This window comes from Falco peregrinus, chromosome 13, assembly GCF_023634155.1.
Source record: "Falco peregrinus isolate bFalPer1 chromosome 13, bFalPer1.pri, whole genome shotgun sequence".
NCBI classification, from domain to species: domain Eukaryota; kingdom Metazoa; phylum Chordata; class Aves; order Falconiformes; family Falconidae; genus Falco; species Falco peregrinus.
Window position 1 is genome coordinate 9076387 of NC_073733.1, and position 21429 is coordinate 9097815.

Here is a 21429-nt window from a genome sequence, read left to right on the forward strand (position 1 = left end):
CATGGTGACGAAGCGGTAAGGGAATGCATTGCCATGTATTTTGAAGGTCTATAATAACAAAGAGGAGAACTCTCCTCCTGCTTATTTCTAGTTGATTATCTGTCTCCAGAGATAGCAAAAGAAAGATTTCCTGTAGCTCTGTGCTGCCCCTGCTGTGTTTCATCACATCCTCTCCCCTCGCGTGCCAGCTATTCCTCAGAGCAGCTACCCTGACAGCTAGCAAGCAGGCACATGTTAGAAATGCAAATGTAGCACTTTTTTATTGTTGTTTGACAGATGAGAGAAGGGAGACAGTTTAATTGGCGCTATCACATTTATAAAGTGGTGTCAGTGCTGGAATAGGGTGTCGGAAGAAGTTGCTAAGTATTGGGTTTTGTTTCTCCTGTTAAGAGTGCAGCCGGCAGAGAAGCAGCTTGCCTCCTTGAGACCGTGTTAGCCTGAGCCCCAGACAGGTTGGGGAGACAGCCTGCCTCCCCTCCTAGAGTTTGCTGGAAGTCCACGGTTTGGTAGGATGCACCTAGTACCACTGAAGACCAGCCTCCCATCCTGTCGCTCTGGCAGTGTCGATGTGGAGAACAGAACTCCAGGACAGGTTCCTCTTGCGATGTTGTGGAAGGGTTATCGCCTGAAATAAAAACCAGAGCCAAGTCCTCTCGGCCAAGTCTGCTAGTGGCACGTCTACACGTGGTGCTCTGGCAAGCACAGGCGAGCCTTGCCTGCGTGTTTGTATGTCTTCTAATCGTCTTGGCAGACAGCAGAGCAAGGCAGTGTCTGCGTGAGCCTCATCACGGAGAGCAGGTCCGGGGCAGTTCTCCGCTGATGGTGCAGGAATCCAGCCGGAGCAGCACGTGGTCTGAATTGCATGTTGGGTTTTTGGACTGAGGTGCTACTGTAATACTTTTAGAAAGCATACCTAAGGGCTGCTTTGGCTGTGGCTGCTACCTTGCCAAATGTGCATGTGCAGTTGAACTGCCAGTTTTGCTCTTCTCTGTGCACAGAGGAGAGTGCTTTTTTTAAAGGAGTGCAACATTAGATTGATGGGTTTCTTTCTTTTAGCTCTGTAGGTACGTGTATCATCAGGTGCTTTGGCTTTAAAAAATGGCAGTCACCCAACGTGAGGCTGCTGGATCTTGGAATGGAGAGGAGCAGGGTCTGGGTCGCAGACAGACCCCTGAGATCAGAGCACCTCCATGCTTTGACAGAGAAGCGGACAGGACAGATCCCGGCACAGGCTCAGAAGTTGTCCAGCACTTCAGTCTGAACTGCTTTGTGCTTTGCTGGGTCGGTCAGCAGTGCGTGAGGGCTGGCCGAAGATGTCACTTGTGAGCTGTCATGTTAGTACCAGTGACAGTCCCTGCCTTGAAACAATTGAAGCAAAAACTGCAGGAAGGGAACCTTGGAAAGGTTTCCTTCCCTTTGCTATACATAATACAGTCTGCTTTGTATGCAACCGACAATCTGTAGCGCCCAGTAATGCCTGCTCGCTTGGCAACAAAATCTAAATGGAGGACAGCCTTGCGGTCCAGCTCCAGGAATTCATGTTGATAGACGTGCATGATTCTGGGAACAAACCCCAGCTGTTTAGGTCTGATTTTCTGCCTCCTTGCAGGCTAGGGAGCCAGCATCATCCAGGGAGCCTGTCCCATTGCTCGGGGCCGTGATAACAGATCATGCTGGTTTCATGCTGAGTCACTTATGTGAAAGCTGGAGAGCCGAGTGCTGAGCGTGTTGGTGCAGCCACCTGGAGGGGTTTTCCCTGGTGCCTTCCCCCCCCCTAAACGCTGAACAAATCCAGTTCAGCTGTACTTGAGTATTTCTGCTGTCTGACCTTGGTGCAGGGTGAGTGCAAGGCTTTCTGCTGTTACTCCTACTTTCTTAATGAGGGGTTGGCTGCGTTCCCGCTGCTGGGCACAGACTGGCAGCCCTGGATGCAATGCTCCGCTTTATCACCGGTTTCCTCCGGTGCCTCTGCGAGGTGTTGGGACACCAGCGCAGGAGTGATTCAGGTGGCTGCTGCCAGTAGCTGCTGGCTCCTCCTGCGGCTGTCTGCTCTGCCCAGGGGTTGTCCTCCCCCCAGCCCCCTCTCACAGCTCGCTGTGTTGCGGTGAATCCCCGCTGCGTTCGGCACAGCGGGCGGTGGGTGGCTGGGTGCAGCGGCAGGGTGGGCTGGGCAGATGCCATCTGGAGCCATTCGGACACCTTGGTGCGAACCCCAGAGCGCCTGGGGGGAGCCACGTGGCTGCAAGAAATGGGCTACTGCTGGCCTCCCGAGCGCGCTGCCTGGCCAGGGGCCGCGAGCTGGTGTCTTGCAGCGCAGGGTGGGTGGGCTGGTTGAAGCCAATGCATTCCTGCCCTGCAGCTGCAGGGGGTACGAGCACGGGTACGGCTGAGGCTGATGCTCTACAAGTCCAGGACATCTCTGAAGCTCAGTTCTGCTGTAAAATAGTACCTTTTCTCTCTTCATAGCATTTGGTTACTGAAGCCTCTCACAGCTGTAGTGCGTCCTAACTGTGATGCGGAAATCCTTTCAATCTCCAGAATTTCAGTGTCATAAATTCAGAGCCTGTCAAGGATTCAGTATTTCTCTTGCATTGCTAGTCTGCTCAGGTTTAAGTTATTTTCTGATCCTTTGGTCTTGAAAAGCCAGCTTGAGGCATTAAATAAAGTCTTTAAAATATTGAAATCCTCGTCTCCAGTGTCCTGCCTGTAAATTGCACCTGAGAGCAACATCTCACATGGAGTTTGGCTTGTGAGAAATGGAAGCTGTCACAGTAAACCTGCCTGAGTGAGGCAGGAGGCTCGTAGCCCCGGTGGCCATTTCCAGCTCCAGGTGGTTATGTGATCTGATAGTGCTGCACAGGGAACAATTTTCTTTTAGGGAGTGAAAATTTCACGTGGTAGAAAACAGGAAGGTTAAAAAAATAAATAAAATCAAGACAGATGCAGTCTTCTTCCTTTCACCTGTCTCCAAATGAAGCAGAGAAGAGCTGAATGCCTGGTGATCTGTGTACCTGCTTAGAGGACTCCCCAGTTCAAGCCTCCAGTAGATCTCTCTTCCAAAGTGGGGTGATTCCAGTGGCTGGCTGTGGCAGAGCCTCACACCAGGGCAGGCTGGTGGTGGCTTGGTCACTAACCTGCTCAGTAACTGGTCAGTGTTGTCTGACTCGGGAGAGGATAGGATTGAACAAGGATATCTCATATCCCAAGGGTCTGAGCTGCTTCTTTGCTACTTGGATATTCTGCAGTGGGTTTCTCTCCCCCAGCATCATGTGTTCACCACTGGAAAATCCAGTCTAAGAAGTCTTTCAGCTAACATTTTATCATAACCAGTATATTTCTGCCAAAAGATTCTGTTTCACCAAATCTGTGTTTTCTTTGCATCAAGAAACCATTTAATCAGAAATTCCCTGACCAGCCCCAGCTGTGATTGTTCAGCTCTAAGGTCTGGGGCATGCCAAGAGCTAACCAAACCTGCCCTTCGCTGTCATGAGCTGCAGCCCCCGGCCGGTTTCTTGAGAGCAGCAGCAGCAGCATGCTGTGGTCATTGCGGGATCCTCGAGACATCTGTTGGGAAGTGCTGCCATGTCATGGAGCGGGGAGAAGCCCTTTGAAATGGGTGAAGGGGAGCTGGTGGCAATGTGTGCTCATGTGCCTCTCCATCCATGCAGGCTCTGCTTCCTCTTATCTGACGGTGCCAAGCAAGCAGAGTGCTTGCAAAGAGGTTGGGTTCTTGCTGCTTTTCTCTTCAGCTATCGGTGCAGGTAATCAAAGAGCTCTTCTGCAGCAGGCCATTCTCTCTCTGCCCTTGCTTTCAGTCTTTCTGGATAGCAAAATAACACTTAAATGAGAAACTTGTCATTAGAAATACCCTAGTGCTAAGGGGTCTCTTGGTGAAGTATTTATCAGCTGATAATCTTGTTTCCGTTTGAGGTCAGCAGCGTGTGCTTTCTAGTTCTTTGCTTCTTAATGTCATTGCAGATAGACTCACATCTTCAAAAATAGCCTTTGATCATGAACCTGTCATCTTTGTGCGTGCAGCCATCTGTGCCCAAAAACACATTGGTTTGTGAAAGCAAACAGCTTTTTGCACCTGCACATCTGCGAGCTGGTTTCCTTTCCTTAAGCAGCATGATTCATGCACAGGTTTCTAGACCCCTGGGAGATGTGGTTGATTGTAACACTGATAAAGAGTGATTGTGGAAAGTGAAAATCCTGAGCACGTGCATGCACTGAAAAGTTGAGGGTGCTTTTGCCCCACTCGCCCTGCTTGAAGGATGTGTGTAGCCCTGAGACTTAGCAAGTCCAGGTTCAGTTCCTGGCTGAGCCTCAGACATGGCCCTTGGGACAGAATCGCTCACATTTACCCTTCTGCCTTGGTTTCTGTGTGTAAAATAGAGTAATTTTTCCAAAACTCACTCAGGCACTGAGAAGATGGTATACTTCTTGCCTGTGAAATGCCCACCTGCTGTCCTGTATAGCCCTTTACCTTACAGACTGACTGGTATTTGAAGTTACATCTCTGTCTTTGGAGGATGCAAGAGCTTAGCTCAGAGGGTTCCTGCACCACAGTGAAGCTCACTGTCCTGTCTAAGCAGTTTCTTCCCCAGGCACTCATCCTGCACCTCAGGACACACACAGCAGCGCGCACGGGCAGCCACCTCTGTGGGCAAGGATGGGCAAGGGGAGAAGAGGCAGGTGCAGGGAGGGAGCAGGTCCCGGCCTTCTGGGTAAATAGATAAGGACACGAGGTAAAGCAGGAACTGGATCATCTTGCTGGTAATGGGAAAGGAGCATTACACATGTCCAGCTATCCTTTGTTCTTGCCAGGGGCTGTGAAGGAGCCTACCTGACATCCCAGCTGTGTTCACAAACAGGCACGTGCTTATCTTTGTTTTAAAAACTTGGGAGGCGAGACTGCAGAGGAATAGAAAGTGCTTGGATGAGAGCTGTGCCAGCACTGTTCCGACAGCTAGCAAACTAATTGGGCAAAGGAAGAGCTGAAAAAGAGACAGCAGCTCCGAGGAAGTGGCTGAGACCTGCCAGCTCCCTGAGGAGCCATGCGAGCTGCGCTGGTGCTGAGGGCGCAGCAGGGAAGCTTCTGCAGTTGGGCTTCACCAGTGCAAAGTTCATGCAGATGGGCAGAGTTAAAAAAAACCCCAAACTTTAAGATCTGATGAGACCTGAAGTAATTTGAGGAAGGCATTTCCCAAGGGTGAACGCTGCCCCTCCCTGGCAGGAGGAGTGGGCAGAATGCAGAAGGGACAGCAAGGGGAGGAGAGGAGTCCTCCCTGTTTGTCCTGCGTTCTGCTCTTCTTCCCTAAAGGGCCCTTGCAGAAACTCCTACCACTGACAGGACCTTTGTGGTCAGGTCCAGGATGGCTGTTCCCCTGTCATTCTCTGCCTCCTCCTCCTCACCTGCCTTGTTTCTACCCTTTCACATGCACGATCTAGAGTCCCAAAGGGACCAGACCTGGCTTCCACTCCCAGAAAACACAGCACAAGGTCTCAGCTCCCTTTGACTGTGCCTTGGCCACGTGCAGAGAGAAGGAGGACTGGACCTGGCTCACGGAGGATTTTCTGCACGCTGTCTGGGAGTCAGCTCTGATTTCTCTTGGAGACTCTAGGTGCTGCGCCGGGCTCCTCCTCGCCCTTGCTAATCTAAACCATACAACATCCAGGGCTGTATCAAGCCAAGGATTAAGGGTCCTCCTTTCTCCTTAGCTGCAAACAAAAGATAAATTAAATACCTAATGTAATGTGTGCAGCTTGAGAGCTTGTGTTCAACAAAGGGGCTGTTCTGAAACCTGAAATAGCTCATTTTGCTTCAAGTGGAGTTATTTTACATTTCCCATTTCCTAAAGCTTAAGACAATTAGGCTTTGGTCTGGTAACGTGTCTCCTGTGGATTGATGTTGCTGGGGAAAACATATCGGTCCCTTCTGTTGTTTGGAATGATTTTTGTGTGGTTGGGTTTAATAAGACACATCATATTCACATGCTTGAGGGAGTTTGGCTTCAGCCTGTCAGGCTTTAATGTTTTGCTACAGGTAGAAAGGACAATGCAGCTGGTGTTGTAAGCAGTCTGTTGTGATGGTTGAAGGAACGCTTCGATGGCAAAGCTACTGGAAAATAGTGGAAAAGCGCATAAAAATGTCCTGTGGGGCTGAGCTGTTCTTGCTGCCTGATTTTTTTTTTTTTCCCTTCAGCTAGTAAGTGCTGACTGGGATGGTTTGCAGCAAGGTAAATTAATTTTCAGCTTTGTCATACTCCTTTTAACCGATACTCGGATACCTTGCAGCACCACTCATCTCCTGTTAAAGCAAAAGAGGCAGCAAAATCTTGGTGCGTTTCACTGGGTATTGTGCACCATTTCTTTTGGTGGCAGCAGAGCAGACGGGCCAGCTCTGAGAGGACCTCTTCGTATCAGGCAGTTCTTCCTGAAAAAGGGCATTTCCTCCCAATGTGGTTATTAAAACTTGTGTTCCCGTTAGTTGTCTTGTTGCGTGTGGTGCCATGCTGGGCAGAGGAGGATGTCTGCCCTGAGGAGACTGAAACAAAGATAGTGAGGGGACAGAGCTAGTGCCTGGAGGGAGGCATCTAGGGGTGTGCTTACTCCCAGCACGCCAGGGATGTAAGTAATGGCGTGGTGTTGGGAGGGGGGCAAAAAATTCCATGGTCCAGGCGGGGTAGCCTCACAAGTTTAAGGAAGGAGCAGATCCTAACCCTGTGCTGGCTGTGGCGTTTGATTTGTGGCAAGTCGCCTCCTTCTTGGCTTTGATTTCCTCCCAGCAAGACCCTCCACGGAACTGAGAAGACAGAGTGGCTGCTGTGAGCACCGGGTACTTTTCCAAGTATTTAAGTAATGGAGTGTTAGGAATATTTTTGTTTTTGTTTGAGTCTGGTTAATTTCTCCAGGACTAAATTACTGCATACAGAAACCACAGATGGGGGAGTAATAAATAGGTCCTGTCTAACCCCCCTGAGGAAATTGTTATATATGTAATATATATGTTTTATATATATAAAAATATGTGATTGTTATAGCCAACTCAGGATTTTTTTGATTCCTCGGGTCAAACTGTAACAATCCGTTGTTTGAGACCTATGGATTTATTCCATCATCGGTTGAAGAGCCTGTCCTTCCGTCACATCTCCCAGGGTAACTCAGGTTGGAGGGAGCCTGAGGATGTCTCTGGTCCAGCATCCTGCTCAAAGCAGGGTCAGCCATGGGGTCAAGCCGGGCTGCTCAGGGCTGGTTCCAGCTGGGTGTTGGAAGCCTCCAAAGACTGAGGTTGCCCTGCAGCTCTGGGTAGCTCTGGAGATCGGTGATGTCTGGTCATCTAAGGGGCCCTCTGCTCTCTTGCTGCAGAATGAAGAGGAGGAAATCAAGCTGGAGATAAACATGCTAAAAAAGTACTCCCATCACCGGAATATTGCTACGTATTACGGTGCATTTGTAAAGAAAAGTCCTGCAGGCCAAGATGATCAGCTCTGGGTAAGCGTTTAGTGTCATTTCTGTCCATCGGATTTACGGCTCCTTTCTTCAGAGCTCCGGTATGCTTGGCTTGGACTCTGTCTCAGTGAAGCTCTGAAGTCATTGTTCTGAAGAAAAACACATAAAAGAGAAAAATTGCTCCTCCCTAGACATCTTCCATCCCCTGTGATTGCCTTTGAGGGTGGGCATGAAGTATGTTAGGATATTTGTGACTCATGCTGTCATTCTGATTTGTTGTTTGAGGTTTTCTTCCCAAATGAAACCTTTCTGTATTTTTTTTTTTAATTGAAAGAGAACTCATTCTCCTCTCCTCCTCTCCTTTTTCTTGTTCTTTTCTTCTCCTTTTTTTCAGTTGGAAAATAAAAAAAGGGAACAGAGGAATTGGCAATAAAGCAAATAAGAAAAATGAATCCTCCCATTTTTTTCTGCCGCAGGATTTTTGAAGCTGTGCAGCAAAATGAGAAATTTCAAATTTTGAAGAAATTCCTGTGGTTTTCAATGTTACTAGCTCATTTTATTTTGTAGTTTCTAAAAATAAAATATATTTAAAAAAGTACCCATAACCTGCAGAAGGAGAGGAGCACTATTGAGGTTTTTTTTTTTAATTTATTCAGCATTGTGTGTGATTCAGGAAATTAGATTTGATGTTGGGTGGCATCTGGGAAGGTGGTGTCTATTTGCCACCCCTCGGCGGTGGTGGCCTGGGTGTTGGCATGTGGTATCTCTGCTGGCACCCCGCCAGGGCTGTGGTGAAGGTGTATCGCGTTTGTCTTCCTGCAGCTGGTGATGGAGTACTGCGGCGCGGGTTCCGTCACCGACCTGGTAAAGAAGACGAAAGGGAACTGTTTCAAGGAAGACTGGATCGCATACATCTGCAGAGAGGTTCTCAGGGTGAGTCAGGCCAACAGAGCTTTGTCGCTCCTTTGAAACAAAAAGGCCTTTCAAGCCTTTGGTCACTAACACAGGTTGCTAATGAGCATCATTGTTTAAAGGTTTTTATCCGTGGGGCTCGTGGGCTGTGGTCCTTGAGTTGGGAAGAGCCCAAAGAGCCAGTGTGATGGCTGTATTATAGCAGTTAATCTCATTTTCTATATAAAGAACAGAAAATTCCTGTTTCCTCCAGCAAATAGCCGTCTTCTGAAAGTCCAGATTCTGGGCATCTAGAAAAGTAAATACACTTGACATCCTATATTATAGCAGTTAATCTTATTTTCTATATAAAGAACAGAAAATTCCTGTTTCCTCCAGCAAATAGCTGTCTTCTGAAAGTCCAGATTCTGGGTATCTAGAAAAGTAAATACATTTTCTTTTTTCAGTAATTCTGTCCGTTGCATCAGGAGGTCTTACTGCACAGTGCTTCAGCTGTTCACACTGTGTAAGATCTTTCTGTTCGTAATTCCTTTACCTGCACGCACTCAGGGGTTTCTTTTCTGCACTACTAGAAGCAATGTTGACTAAACAGCATTCTGAAATCTTAAAGGTGGCCCTGCTGGGGCGTTATTCCCCATGACAATTCTTGGGGCTATACTTCTTTCTATGCAGGCTAAGGGCTTTTTTTTTTTTCCCCCTTTTAAATTACTTTTCTTTTGTTCCTGGAAAGTACAGAGGATAAAACAATTCCCAAGTGTAATCTAGTGAACTAGCCTGGAAAAAAAAAAGTTGGAAACTGTTCTTCTAAATTCAAAACCCATTGCAGAGTTACTGATCCGTCTTCCTTGTAATGGAGTTTTACTTCTTTCCTAAATAATGGTAAGATAAATGTGCATTCTGGGAGCTGGAATTCAAATGGCATGCCGAAGTAATGCTTGAATAGGAGTAAATCTGCTTCTGGAGTAGAGGGGTTGAGAAGTGCGCTCAGTAGAGAACATTGGCCATCTTACAAGGATTTGGTATTAGGCTGCAGATTGTAGTATCTACAGCAGGGGGGTGGGGGGGAGCTCTTCTCTGAAAAGAAAAAAAATCTTAATGGTGAGCTGGTCAGGTCGCTCTTTGTGTGGCTATGCTCTCTATTAAAGCGATGTTAAAACATCTGGTTTACGCTCGTGCAACTGAAAACCATAACAGCGTTCTGTGGAAAACAAAAGATTGGATTTAATCGTGCTTGTTTCAAAACAGAGGGGCCCAGTTGCACATGGATTGACAATGTTTCCTTCTAGAAAATTTAGAAGCTGGGTGGAAGCTCTATTTGAAGCCATTAATATTACAGAGGCTAAGCATTTCGAGTGAAGCATCCCCTGGTTTACTATAACCTATTATTTCAGCGTGTTCCTTTTTATCTACACTAGTTTAACCATGGACAATTTTGGAACAAAGGAGGAGACAGAATATTGCAAATGTTAGCTGAATGGAAACAATATTTGCTGTATTCAAAAAGAGGTCTGACATGGTATTTTCAACTTTCTGTGGTCCATATACCACTGAACATGGTTTTGCTGAATGCAGAATTTAAGGGGCTGTGGGCAGCCAACTGCTGTCTCTGGTCCTCATACAGAGCATCCTGCATTGCTCTTTCCTTCTTTTGCTTGCTTTTAACACATGGTATAAGGAGGCTCCCTTGATTCTGAGACAGAAGTTTTAAATACTGCTGTGTTGTTCTCATCACATTTGGCTTCAGAGATGCTCTGCTGCCATTAGGGCTGTGGATGAAGATGACAATCAAATTTGTGGTTGCTGTCCTCTCTCCTCCCTGAAACAGGGGTCTTCGTGCAGCTAACAACATCCAAAGGACTTTCTTTGTGATAAAGTCTGAGAAGGGTAAAAGTGTAAAAAGGCAGCAGTGCCACACTCATGGTGATAGGAAGAAAGAATAAGGACAGTCTGGTTTTCTTTCTAGGGCTTGGCGCATCTTCATGCTCACCATGTCATCCATCGAGATATTAAAGGACAGAATGTTCTTCTGACAGAAAATGCAGAAGTAAAACTGGGTAAGTTTCCTGAAATGTGTGCTCGAAACCTGTCTGTAAGAATTTAAGATCTCCATCTTGTTTTGGAAAGAACCCTCAGTAACCTAACAGCAACAGATATGTCAAGTAGCATTCATGCTTATGTTTATAAGGTGCTGTCATATAGAAGGAGCTGAAAACATGACATGTTCTGCAAGGATGTCACTCACAGCCTGAGGGGAATACAGCTACTTCTGGGCAGCCACACACAGAACCTGTCGAGTCAGTCACAACACCATCACAGCAGATCCCAGCGTGTAAAGACTTCAAAGTGAAAAATTTGGGGGAATAAATTATGCTATTTGATTTCCTTAAGGGAGTGGTCTTAGAGATTTTCATGAATCTGACAGTAGGTGAAGTATACACATCTGTAAGGGCTACCACCGAAGAGTAGCTCTTCCTAATAGTCATCTCCCAAAGGTCTTGGAGAGTTTGCTTATTTGCTTTTCTAGCTGTCAGAGTTGACAACTTCTGACTTTCTAAAAATGAACTTAAGTACATCTCTCTCTTGAGGAGGGGATGTCTGTCATGTTTTGGGAAGACATCGCAGAGAACACATAGCGATAAATTAAAGGAGCAGTCTAAGGAGAGCACTTCTCTTATTTGGGATGATCTTTACGCTCCCGCTCTCTTTAATTGAAAGAACTGACTGTAGAGCTGGAGAACAAAAAATAATAAACACAGCCTCTGGATGTGGGGTGGAATGTTTGGCTGGAGCAAGTGACAGTACTTTACATCTCATTATGGTTTAACTTTATTGCAAAATCCTGGCTTCACTGAAGTCAAAGGTAGTTTTGCTGTTCTGTTAAATGAAGGCAGGATGTTGCTTGCTGTCCCCAGAAGATACGTACTAGTTTTCAATTGTTCCCTCTTAAAACTGGCAAGGTTGGGGATTTGTGTGTGTTTACGGCCTTGTATAGTTACTAGTCCCACCAGTCTTCATATGATTGACAAGAAAGTTAAACCTTTCTAGCTCTGGCTAAAGATGAAACAGATTTACTAGGTACAACAATTTTTTTAAAAAAAAAAAGTTATTTCCAGAGAGATTTAGCTCATGTGTTTTGAAGAAGCTAGAAAGCTGGTCCTCAGTCCAGTGCCATTCCACTTCGGTGTTAAGTGTGCTCACTTCCCATCGGAAGCACAGGATGCGTGATGATCCCAAAAGGTCAGGTCCAACTTCTTGTTGGAGAAGTTTTGCTAAACTGGCACGTTAAATTATGTGTAGTACAAATATACACCAAAATATATATAGTACAAATGGGTGTGGTTTGCAGATGATCTGCAATGAGGTAACACAAGTGAGAAAATCTGCTCCTTGATGGTAACCATAGGGCTGTCTCCTTTCAGTCCTTTCTTTTCCCTCTTATTTTGTCTTCTTGGTGAATAGCACTCAGTTGCTATGCCCAGTGGATCCAATTAGTGTGTCTTAGAGCTTTGTTCAAAGAAGAGTACAATCACATAATTATTGGTTGTGTGGGCCTGCCTTCATTTCTGAACAAAACCCTTTTGCTATACAATCCTGATGAAAGTAACACCCTTTGCAGCACAAAGAGCACCACATGGTTCTCTCATTTTAATGAGCCTAAGATCAGAATAAATGAGTCTGACTCTCCAGCTTGTTCTAAGTTAGTCTATGAATGTGGAGAAGGAGTGATTCTGAGCACCTCAGAGCGAAGTGAGGTGATAGTTCTTCCCAGCTTTTGCAAATGCCAATATTTGACACATCCAGATTTGCTTTGTGTGGAGATACTATTTTTCCTTGCAGATACTAGTTAAAGATCTCAAGTCCTACTCGATGTAGCACTGAGATTAAGCATAAATTATTCTGTAATGTCTTTCTAGAGCAATTCATGTCTGCCGTAACCTGCCTGGCAGATTTAGCATGCTCTTTATTTGATCCTTCTGTCAAAAAGGAAAATAAAAAAGTAGTTAAATTTCAGCTCTCGGCCAAGGTGTACTGGAGGAACTCAAATTTGACAGACGTAGTGTAGCCCAAAGGTTTGACTTTCTAAATAGTGTGAAAGTAACCAAGCAAACACTCTGCCACGTGGGTACAAGTCTTTATTTCTTTACTTCTGCTTGGCTTTTCAGTGGATTTTGGTGTAAGCGCTCAACTGGATAGGACCATTGGGCGAAGAAACACGTTTATCGGCACACCGTACTGGATGGCGCCTGAGGTCATTGCGTGTGAGGAGAACCCAGACTCTACGTACGATTACAGAGTAAGTGTTGCGGCTGCACAAGGTAGCAAAATGTGCAGGTTGTTGCTGAAGTCTTGTTCAAGTACTGCATTTGAAAAGTTCAAACTTCCCTCCTTTTAAACCACAATAATACTAGAACTGTACAAATAGGAGTGTTTGTGATGTGGGTGGTGGCTCTTTTTCAGAGTGGGGTTTCATTATGAATATCTTTTTGTGAATTTTCAATACATGAAATACACTTTCATGAACTTCTGCATAAAAAAATACTGATACATGGAAGTTGCAGGTCAGGGTAGAAAAGAAAGGAAGAGGTAAATTTGGAAGGAACACTTGAAGTAGTGTGATACTAATATGACAAGTTACTGCTCTCCTCTGTGACGGAGCTGTTTTACAGTGTACTTAACTGCAAATCCTCAGTTAATTGGCAATAATTAGTATTACTTCACCCATTTATGAGCATGCAAGAGGTTTCCCATTGCAAAATCATTTCTGGTCATTCGCAGGCTGGCTGAGGTGAGAAGGCACAGAATTTCTTGTATTTCAGTCTGTGCCCATTGCCTCTTGTCCTGTCACTGGGCACCACTCAGGAGTCTTGACTTGGTCTTCTTTACTCCCCTCCCATTAGGTGTTTGTATGCATGCATGAGGTCCCCTGAGCCTTCCCTTCTCCAGGCTGAACAGTTCCACCGCTCTCAGCCCAGAGCCTCCCAGCTCCAGTCCCTTAAACATCTTTGTGGCCCTTTGCTGCACCCACTCCAGCACGTCCATGACTTCCTTGTGCTGGGGAGCCCAAGAACAGCTACCAAGCGGTTTTTCTGGTTCTCCTCCTAACTCTTACAATATGTTGATGCAGTTCTAGACACTTACAAAGCTTATTCTTTCTCCTCCAGCCTGTTTCCAGCAGTGTTGTCGTTTGTCTGTCTACACTTAACCATGCAGGCTATTTTCCAGGGATGGTTTGCGAGCACCCATCTTCTGAGTGACCCTCTGGTCACTCTCTTGGTTCAGCTGCTTTCTTGGTTGTCACTTTGCACCTGTCATTCTAATTGTGGCTTCAGAAATACTTAATAGAAGAACCAGTTACTGCTTCTCTTTTCTAGTGATGCAGAGACTGTGATTCTCCCTTCTTGGGACCTTCTGTGCTGCACCGGCAGAGTGAGGTCACGTTGTGTGAGTGTCAGTCATGACCAAAGAATATTCTTGATTTTATTTTTCATACCACAGAAATCTTCTACTGAAACCTCAAGAAATTAATCTCTTGTCTTCATTCCCTGTCCCCAGCTGATTTCCTTTTCAGAATGTACTTTTCAGAAGATACAGGCATTAGGAACGTGCAGCTCTAATTCTTGAGGTTTCTTTGCCTTCAGTAGTAGTCGCAGTTCATCTGTGTGCATTTACGTCTGCTTCTGAATAGGTTCTGCAGATGGTAGTTTAGAACTGGTCAGCGGAAGGCTTTGGAAGCACTTGCACAAGCAGTGCTGTGACTCAGAAGGTGGCATGGAGACGGTCTTTTATAGAGATTTATAGCTGATAGGAAGAGTAATGCAGCAGGAAGCAGGAAGCCAGTCCATAACTTCTTGCTGTTAAAAAAAAAAAAAAGAAGAAAAAAGAAAATATAAAAAATGCATAAAAGTAGGTATATGTACACATTGACCTTTCCAGACATTGCTGTCATCCTCCCTTTCAGCTGTCTGCCTGTCATTCTTGGAAACTCCAAACCAAAATTCTTTGTACCCTGGTGGTTTCTCCCATTGTCCCCAAAACCTGCAGTACTATCCCTAGGACCCCTTCTAATTTTCAGTCATTTACTTAAATAACAGGTCAGGATTGTGAATTTATTACGTTCCCACCAGTTTTATTGTCAAATCCCTCCACAATGATGATATGAACTGGTCCACAGCTTGTGTAAGCAGTTCAGAGCAGCTGGCTGTATTGATAAAATCAAATTTTGAGTGCCAGGCTGGGTATGAGCTGCTATTTGTGTAATGGTATATTGCTTCTCATCTCTGAAGGCTTGTCTCCTGTTGCTCTCTTCTTAAAAGACAGTTTTAGAGAGGCCTTACAAGTCGGTTTGGTCATGTGCCTCTTATTTGGCTACATTTAGACAGAAAATACAGTAAAATAATGCACATGATTAATCAAGTGGAAACCCATGAAGATTTTAGGTTCACTGGTAGTGTCTCCAACTTACCTTCCGTGATCAAAACCTGTCCCTTGAGCGTCCAGGTAAGCAGATAAAGGAAACCCCACTTGAAATTAACTGAGCTGAAGACGTACTGTGGCATAAATCTGACTGCATGATGTGGTCTCCTTTCATGTGCCCAAAACCATGTGACTGGAGACTTTGTAAAGAGAAAAAGTCAGACCCGAAGTTCTGGCTATAATTTCTGTTCCATCAGTGTAGAAACTCAGCGATGACCACTCCTGAAGTAAGCATTAAGACCAAGAGGGTTTTTTGGCCAGGAGCAGGGGGGTGAAGCAATGCTGAGTCTCGCTGCCGCACAAAAACATTTTAAAAGATTCAAGACATATATTTAAATGGTGCCTGCTATATTCTGGCTCTTGTTTTGTGAATGCAGAAGGTCTGCATTTGGGGGCTGGCTGCTTAAATGATGAATCAGCTGTTCAGAGTTGCATGGGAAATGGGAAGCTTCTGGCTCTTGGCACGTTTCCTAAAAGCTCAGTGGGGAATGGGAGGGAGCAGAATGTATGTCAGTCCAACTGAAATGACCTGATCCAGGAGAAATCTAGGGAAACTGTAAAAACAAAGAAAAACCCCAACCAAAACCCCAAAAGAAAATAATAAAGGAAAAAGCTTGAATGCTGCGAGTTGCAATGTGCAATGTTTCTTTTCCTGCAGAGTGACCTATGGTCTCTGGGAATCACTGCTATTGAAATGGCTGAAGGAGCTCCTCGTAAGTGATTCAGTGTAAAGGTGGGGGTGTCTATGCTTTGTGAACATGTTCTGTGTTAAAATAACTCATGCTTGGCTGATGCACAGATGTGCAAAATTGTTGGTCCAGCTGTATCTTTAAAAATAATTAGACTTTTCCTCATTTGTACTTTTTTTGCTTTCTTCTTCCTTCCAGACCCTTTAAGTCTATATTTTGTTTCCTTGCCTTTATTTCCTAGGGAAAAAAAAAAAAATTTCTTAGAGCTCTTGTTAGCATCACTTTGATCGCAGCCTGTGGGTACAGCTAAGCAGAAGTGATTGACACGTTAGCAGAAAAAATTGACAAAAGTGGCTTTGGGTTTAGGTCACTAAAAAAAAAATAAATAAAAAAAATGGCAGTGGGAAAAACTAGGCCTAAAGGTTGTTGGTTTGTTTGTGGGGTTTTTTTACTCTGGGACTGACTTGATTCTCACAGGTTTTGGGATGAGCGCTCTATTTGCTGGTGTAATGGCTTCGGTCCCTGGCCACATTCCCAACCTAGCAGCAGGTTGCCATCGTTTCACAGCCTGCCCTCGGCTGCCAGCTGCCCCCTGCCCCCCCGGGCAGCCTCTCATAGCCATCGGGCAGCGACCGGTGGCTGCAGCCTGGATGCAAAGACCTCGTGCTTGTGGTGTCTGCAAAGCACTGGCTGCCTTACCCCAGCCCTCACGGAGCAGATGTGGTGTGATGGGGTATCTGGACACGGCTGAGAGCACGGGAGGTGAAATAAATTATAGTGTGGCCTAAGCTTGGGAGCATGTAGGCTGTATTTAAAAAAAAAAAAAAACAAACAAAACACTCTTGGCTGTTCTCCCATCAGACTTGGTTTTTAGCAGCGCTGAGGAGCCAGCTGGAGTTCAGCAGCACTTTCAGACACGGTGCTTCAGCCTGGCTGAAGCTGAGTCCTGAGACACGAGTCCATGGGGAGCTTCCTTAGAGAGAGACTTCGTAGCTTTGCATGCTGATTCCTCGTGACAACCTGTATTTGATGATTCCACTAGCTTTTTTCAGGAAAATGCCATGGTTTATGTTCTGTTGCATTGTGTTTTGTTTACTGTAGTGCAACAGTGCTTGGGACCCATAGCTGGAAACCGCACTTCTGCACACACGCACGCACGCACACACACACACAATCCCCTGTCCCCACTGCATCATGCTATTGAAAATACAAAGGAAAAAGTCAAAAACAGAACCCAGATGTGAGAAACTATAGCAGGTGGATTCAGGGGCAGAGAAATTAATAGAAAGCAGTGAAGGCTTTACCAGACACCAGTCTTCTCACTTTTACGAGTTCTGTAATGCTGCAAGTCCATTCCTGTAAAGAGAATCACTGCTGAGCATCTGTGTATCATATGAAATCAGCCTCCATGTAGTTCCTATCAGTTGTCATTCAGTAGCTCTGTCTTGTGAAGGAAGACCTCTGACCCTCGATAGTTCTCCATGACAGATGGAGCACACTCGTAATTCCGTACAAAAGGCCTGGGGCAGATGAGATGTGACGGTATTTATTTTCTGCAGAGTTCGTTGTAGCTTCAACTTCCCACAGCAGTAACACTGAAGAGAAATACATTGGGCTGGAGAGAAATCAGCATGTGAATGCATGACTAGAATCTGTTGCAGATTGTCTAATCCTGGTGCTCATACTCCTGAAACACAGGATAGATGAAATGTGTGCTCAGTCATTACGCTCTGTGCCAGTGGTGCAGTTCGGGAGCTCTCCCTTTTGCATCAGATTTCTTTCATCCTGCATTTTCTCTTATGCCATGAACAAAGTAGCTAAGAGTTTGTTTAAAATTTAGTTTATCATTTATCCGAGCCGTAAACCAGACAGGTAAGTATTTCAATCCCAACTTTAACTTCTGTTCATACAAAAACGCGCTTTGGTGAATTAGAGAGGTAAGCTTTTTTCACATCCTCCTGAAGCCTTATATATAAAAAATATGAAGAAAGTTATACTTGTTCCTGCCATGTAGCCCTTCTTACAAATCTCTCTAACTGGCAATAACAGCATATTGTCGTGAAAGATTTCTGTGTGCTCAGAGACTTTATTTCTTGGCTGTAGCGTGAATTTGGTTGACTAACGGCGTGAATCTGTGGCAGATGCTGTGCTGTTGGAAGTGGCAGTGTTTGTGGAGGACTGCTCCTCTCTGTCAGGAGAGCCAGGCTGGGTCAGCACGGCCAGGCTGTGGGGGGGACGCGGGGGGACATGCACCCTTCAATAGCCTGTGGTTTTCTTTGCAGCCCTGTGTGACATGCACCCCATGAGAGCGCTCTTCCTCATCCCACGGAACCCACCCCCAAAGCTGAAATCCAGAAAATGGTAAAGAGATGTGTGAAAACTGTATTTTTGCTGCACTGGGCTTAGAAGGATTTTGAGCTCTCTTGTCTGGAGACAGTGATCTTGCTAAATCCTACAGTGATCTACAAGGTCTTTCCTAGGCTCTTTCTAGTGCTGGGTTAAGACAGAGGTGCAGGCCTTTGGGAAGCAACACCTTTCTTTTGGACTGCAGCAGTCATTGCAGTTGCTAAAATTCAGTGTGGGTGGCTGACATTGCAGTTGCTGCAAGGCTTAGATGGGTTGATGGGGTCAGTGCTTCATCCAAAGGCGGTGTGGGGCTAACGGCAGTCACTGTTGCCTACAGAGAATTATTTTGTCTTTTAAATGAAGTGCATGAAGAAAATCTTCACTATATCAAAAGGCTAAAGAAAGAGTTGCGTTGGTGACATTGTGTTTTGGTAGATCTGGATGTAAATCCAGAATAACTCCACTGAGAGAGGGTGGTCGGGGTGGAGGTCCCCATCATGCGTCCTCAGCGCTGTGCTGGTCTCAGGAGGCACAACAGTGGCAAAACTCAAGTTGTCTCGTGCCGTTCCAGTGTAAAAGGAAACTTTGCAAAGTGAGTGGTTTCCACCACTTGGGTAGCGTTTGGTGCATGAGTTGAAAAGGATTATTGGTTTTCTCCACTTTTCTTTTTCAGGTCAAAGAAATTCCTAAACTTTGTTGAAAGCTGCCTCGTAAAAAATTATTTGCATCGTCCATCCACTGAAACCTTGCTTAAGCATTCTTTCATCCGAGACATGCAGAATGAACGGCAAGTACGCATCATGCTGAAAGACCACCTGGACAGGACCAGGAAGAAAAAAGGAGAAAAGGGTAACGTGAAAATAGCAAAATAAAAGGCACGGTAGGGAGTAGGTCCTCTTCAGATTTGGGCAGCAGCTTGCAAAGCAGATGCAACTGAAGTACTAGAGGAATACCAAGAGAACTGTGAGAAAAGTCTTGTCCTTGATTGTAGTGGGGCTGTTTTGAAGGTCTCTTTGCCAAAGCCCAGGTCCTTAATGGTGTTTAAGTGCTAAACTCTTTGGAGCCTGACTGACCCTGGCTCACTGAGAGTGACCCTAATGCTAACGTGAGCAAAGAGTCCAAGTCAAGTCTAGGTCCAGGTAATGCTCAGCGAGTGTTTCCCAGTCTTCTAGTTCGTCTGTCTGTCCCCGATCCATTTAATTTCCCGTTGCATCTCCATAGCATTTTAGCTTGTGAGTTCTTTGGGGGCAGCAGTGCTCTTTAAGCATTTTGCGGTGGAGTGCACAGAAGAGACCTCAAGAAGGCCTCCAAGCTCCTGCAAAACACAGATGGGTACAATGAATCATCTGCTTCACAGGGTGGCTGAAGAGGAAGAGGGAATCTGGGTTTGATCCAAACGCTAGCCTTGCTCTCCAGAGCAAAACCTGGCAGGAGCAGTGCTGGAGTGGGGATGGTGTTGGTGTAAATGCCTGCGCACAGCAGGCTGAGGGCTGTGCACGGTGCGGGACGAGGTGCAGCCTGTCGAGCACGGATTTTCCCTGCCCTCTCTCCCCTCTTCCTTTCCTGTGTATTTTATCCTGGCCGTGGCACTGTGAAGATCAATGACTGCGAGGGCAAACTCTGAAAGCACTGTACAGCTGGAAAGTGACTTACAAACTCCAAGTATTGATTTGACAACAGGAGTATTTGTGTCTAAATGAAATTGCTGTTGCGGTGTAGATTTACTGACTCCCAGTAGTAGCTGCGCATTCCACCACCTCTTCCAGCTCAGAATCTCAAAGCACGTTGGAAAGGCAGGACAGGGTTTCTCAGAAATGCCCGTGGGGAGGGTGGGGGGGTGGGGGATGCAATGATAACAATCACTTCTTGACAGATAGTTATATTTTGACATGAAAAGTGCTGTTTTTAATCAAAGCTGCCCTGAAAGGGAGAACAATGTGAAATTGCCAGATTATACACTTCAAAATAGTGACTTCAAAAAACCTGAAGTCCCCCTTCAGCGTGCCGTATAGCCAACATCGCAGATTGGGACCAGTTTGAAATTATCCCTTAAAAGCTGTCTTCAGGTTATCTTGAAGAGAACTGGAAAAGTATGGGTCAGCTTCTTCTGAATCGCTGTGCTAAAACTAGCATTTATTCATTATCCCTGTTTCTTTTTTTTTTTAATTATTCACTTTAATACCAAAGGAAACCTGGATTTACTGGAGGCTGCAGCTTTAGCGTGCAGCAGGTATACAACAGCAGAGCAGGGCAGTCCAAGCCTTTTATGTCCTGTCTAAATTTCTTTCTGAAGAACCCCTCTGCTGGTGTGGTTATGGGGCTTAGATTTCTCTGTGGGTTTAGCCTAATTTATTTCACATTATGGAAATAGGTTAGTTTTGCAAAACCAATACAGTCAGTCAAGGGAAAAGGTGGGAGTGTGTAAAGGGGCTGCCCTGAAACATTAGCTGAACTAGATTTTGAATTATGTACGTGGATATCTTGTCTCCCCTCAGCCTCCCAGTGCAACCTGTGGCTTTTAAATTCCTCCAGTTTAGGTTGAGTGCTCAGAAATGAAGTTCAAGATCGTATCTTAAATAACAGCATCCTCCACTGGGGTTTGTTTATTGTTCTCTTTGTTGTTTGGGGTTTTTTTTAGAAGAAACGGACTATGATTACAGTGGAAGTGAGGAGGAAGATGACGAGCTGAATGAAGATGAAGGAGAACCAAGGTTAATTTTATTACTGGAATAGAAAATGTGACTGCCCCAGCTGTTCTGATTGAAGGCAGCCTTTGCCAGCTAGAATGGCCTTTTTAGCTTGCTGTGAATCCCCTGTTCCCTGTGTCCCCTCTGGCAGCTTTACCTGTTTTGTAGCTATCAAACGTAACTGCTGAGTGTAAGATGTTTGTAATAAGCTGCTGCTTAGTTCCCTGCAGTAGGGAGGAAACTCTCAAATGAAGGACCCGACAGTCAGCTTCAGGCTGTTTTGTAGCACAGTAAATGTGGATGTATAGTCAACGTGCTGGAGATTTGTCAAAACATCTTCATTTGCTAACAGGGGACAACAAGCAATTCCCAGTGCACCTTGTGTTCTCTCTTTAATGTTATGTTTAGTCATGTAGAAACCTCCCCTTTGTTTCAGCTCCATAGTCAACCTCCCCGGGGAGTCAACTCTCCGCCGTGAATTCCTGAGGCTGCAGCAGGAGAACAAAAACCGTTCTGACCCGCATCGCCAGCAGCAGCAGCTGAAGGACCAGGAGAAATACAAGAAGCAGCTGCAGACAGAGCGACAGAAACGGATCGAGCAACAGAAAGAGCAGAGGAGGAGGCTGGAGGATGTAAGGACTGCCTTGTATCGTTGTTCCATGTCTTATCCCAAATAAAAAACGTGCCTGTAGAGTAGGCTTTGAAAGGCGAGAAGGGGCTGTGTTAAATTGTGGGCACAACCTGGATTTAGTCTTTCACCTTTGGAGAACTGTGTCACTTATGAAATGGGCTCTGCCCTTTTCCTGCTGACAACCTGCCCGGAGCTTTGGGAGTGGAAGAGGAAGGGCATTTTGCTTGTTCGGTGGTGG

At 45.6% G+C, this 21429-nt stretch overlaps 1 protein-coding gene across 7 annotated transcripts in view; it reads left to right on the top strand.

The window, feature by feature from the left end:
• Window positions 1-21429, top strand: part of NRK (Nik related kinase) — a 105775-nt gene that overhangs the window by 35330 nt on the left and 49016 nt on the right. For 6 of the 7 annotated variants that reach the window (XM_055817849.1, XM_055817846.1, XM_055817851.1 and 3 more), the window contains 9 exons: window positions 7369-7494; window positions 8275-8385; window positions 10328-10418; window positions 12528-12658; window positions 15497-15551; window positions 17810-17888; window positions 18547-18722; window positions 20512-20584; window positions 20997-21192. In XM_055817849.1, coding sequence (XP_055673824.1) covers window positions 7369-7494; window positions 8275-8385; window positions 10328-10418; window positions 12528-12658; window positions 15497-15551; window positions 17810-17888; window positions 18547-18722; window positions 20512-20584; window positions 20997-21192 — 1038 coding nt within the window. The remainder of the gene's footprint in view (window positions 1-7368; window positions 7495-8274; window positions 8386-10327; window positions 10419-12527; window positions 12659-15496; window positions 15552-17809; window positions 17889-18546; window positions 18723-20511; window positions 20585-20996; window positions 21193-21429) is intronic. The other variant, XM_055817848.1, reaches the window with a different exon arrangement.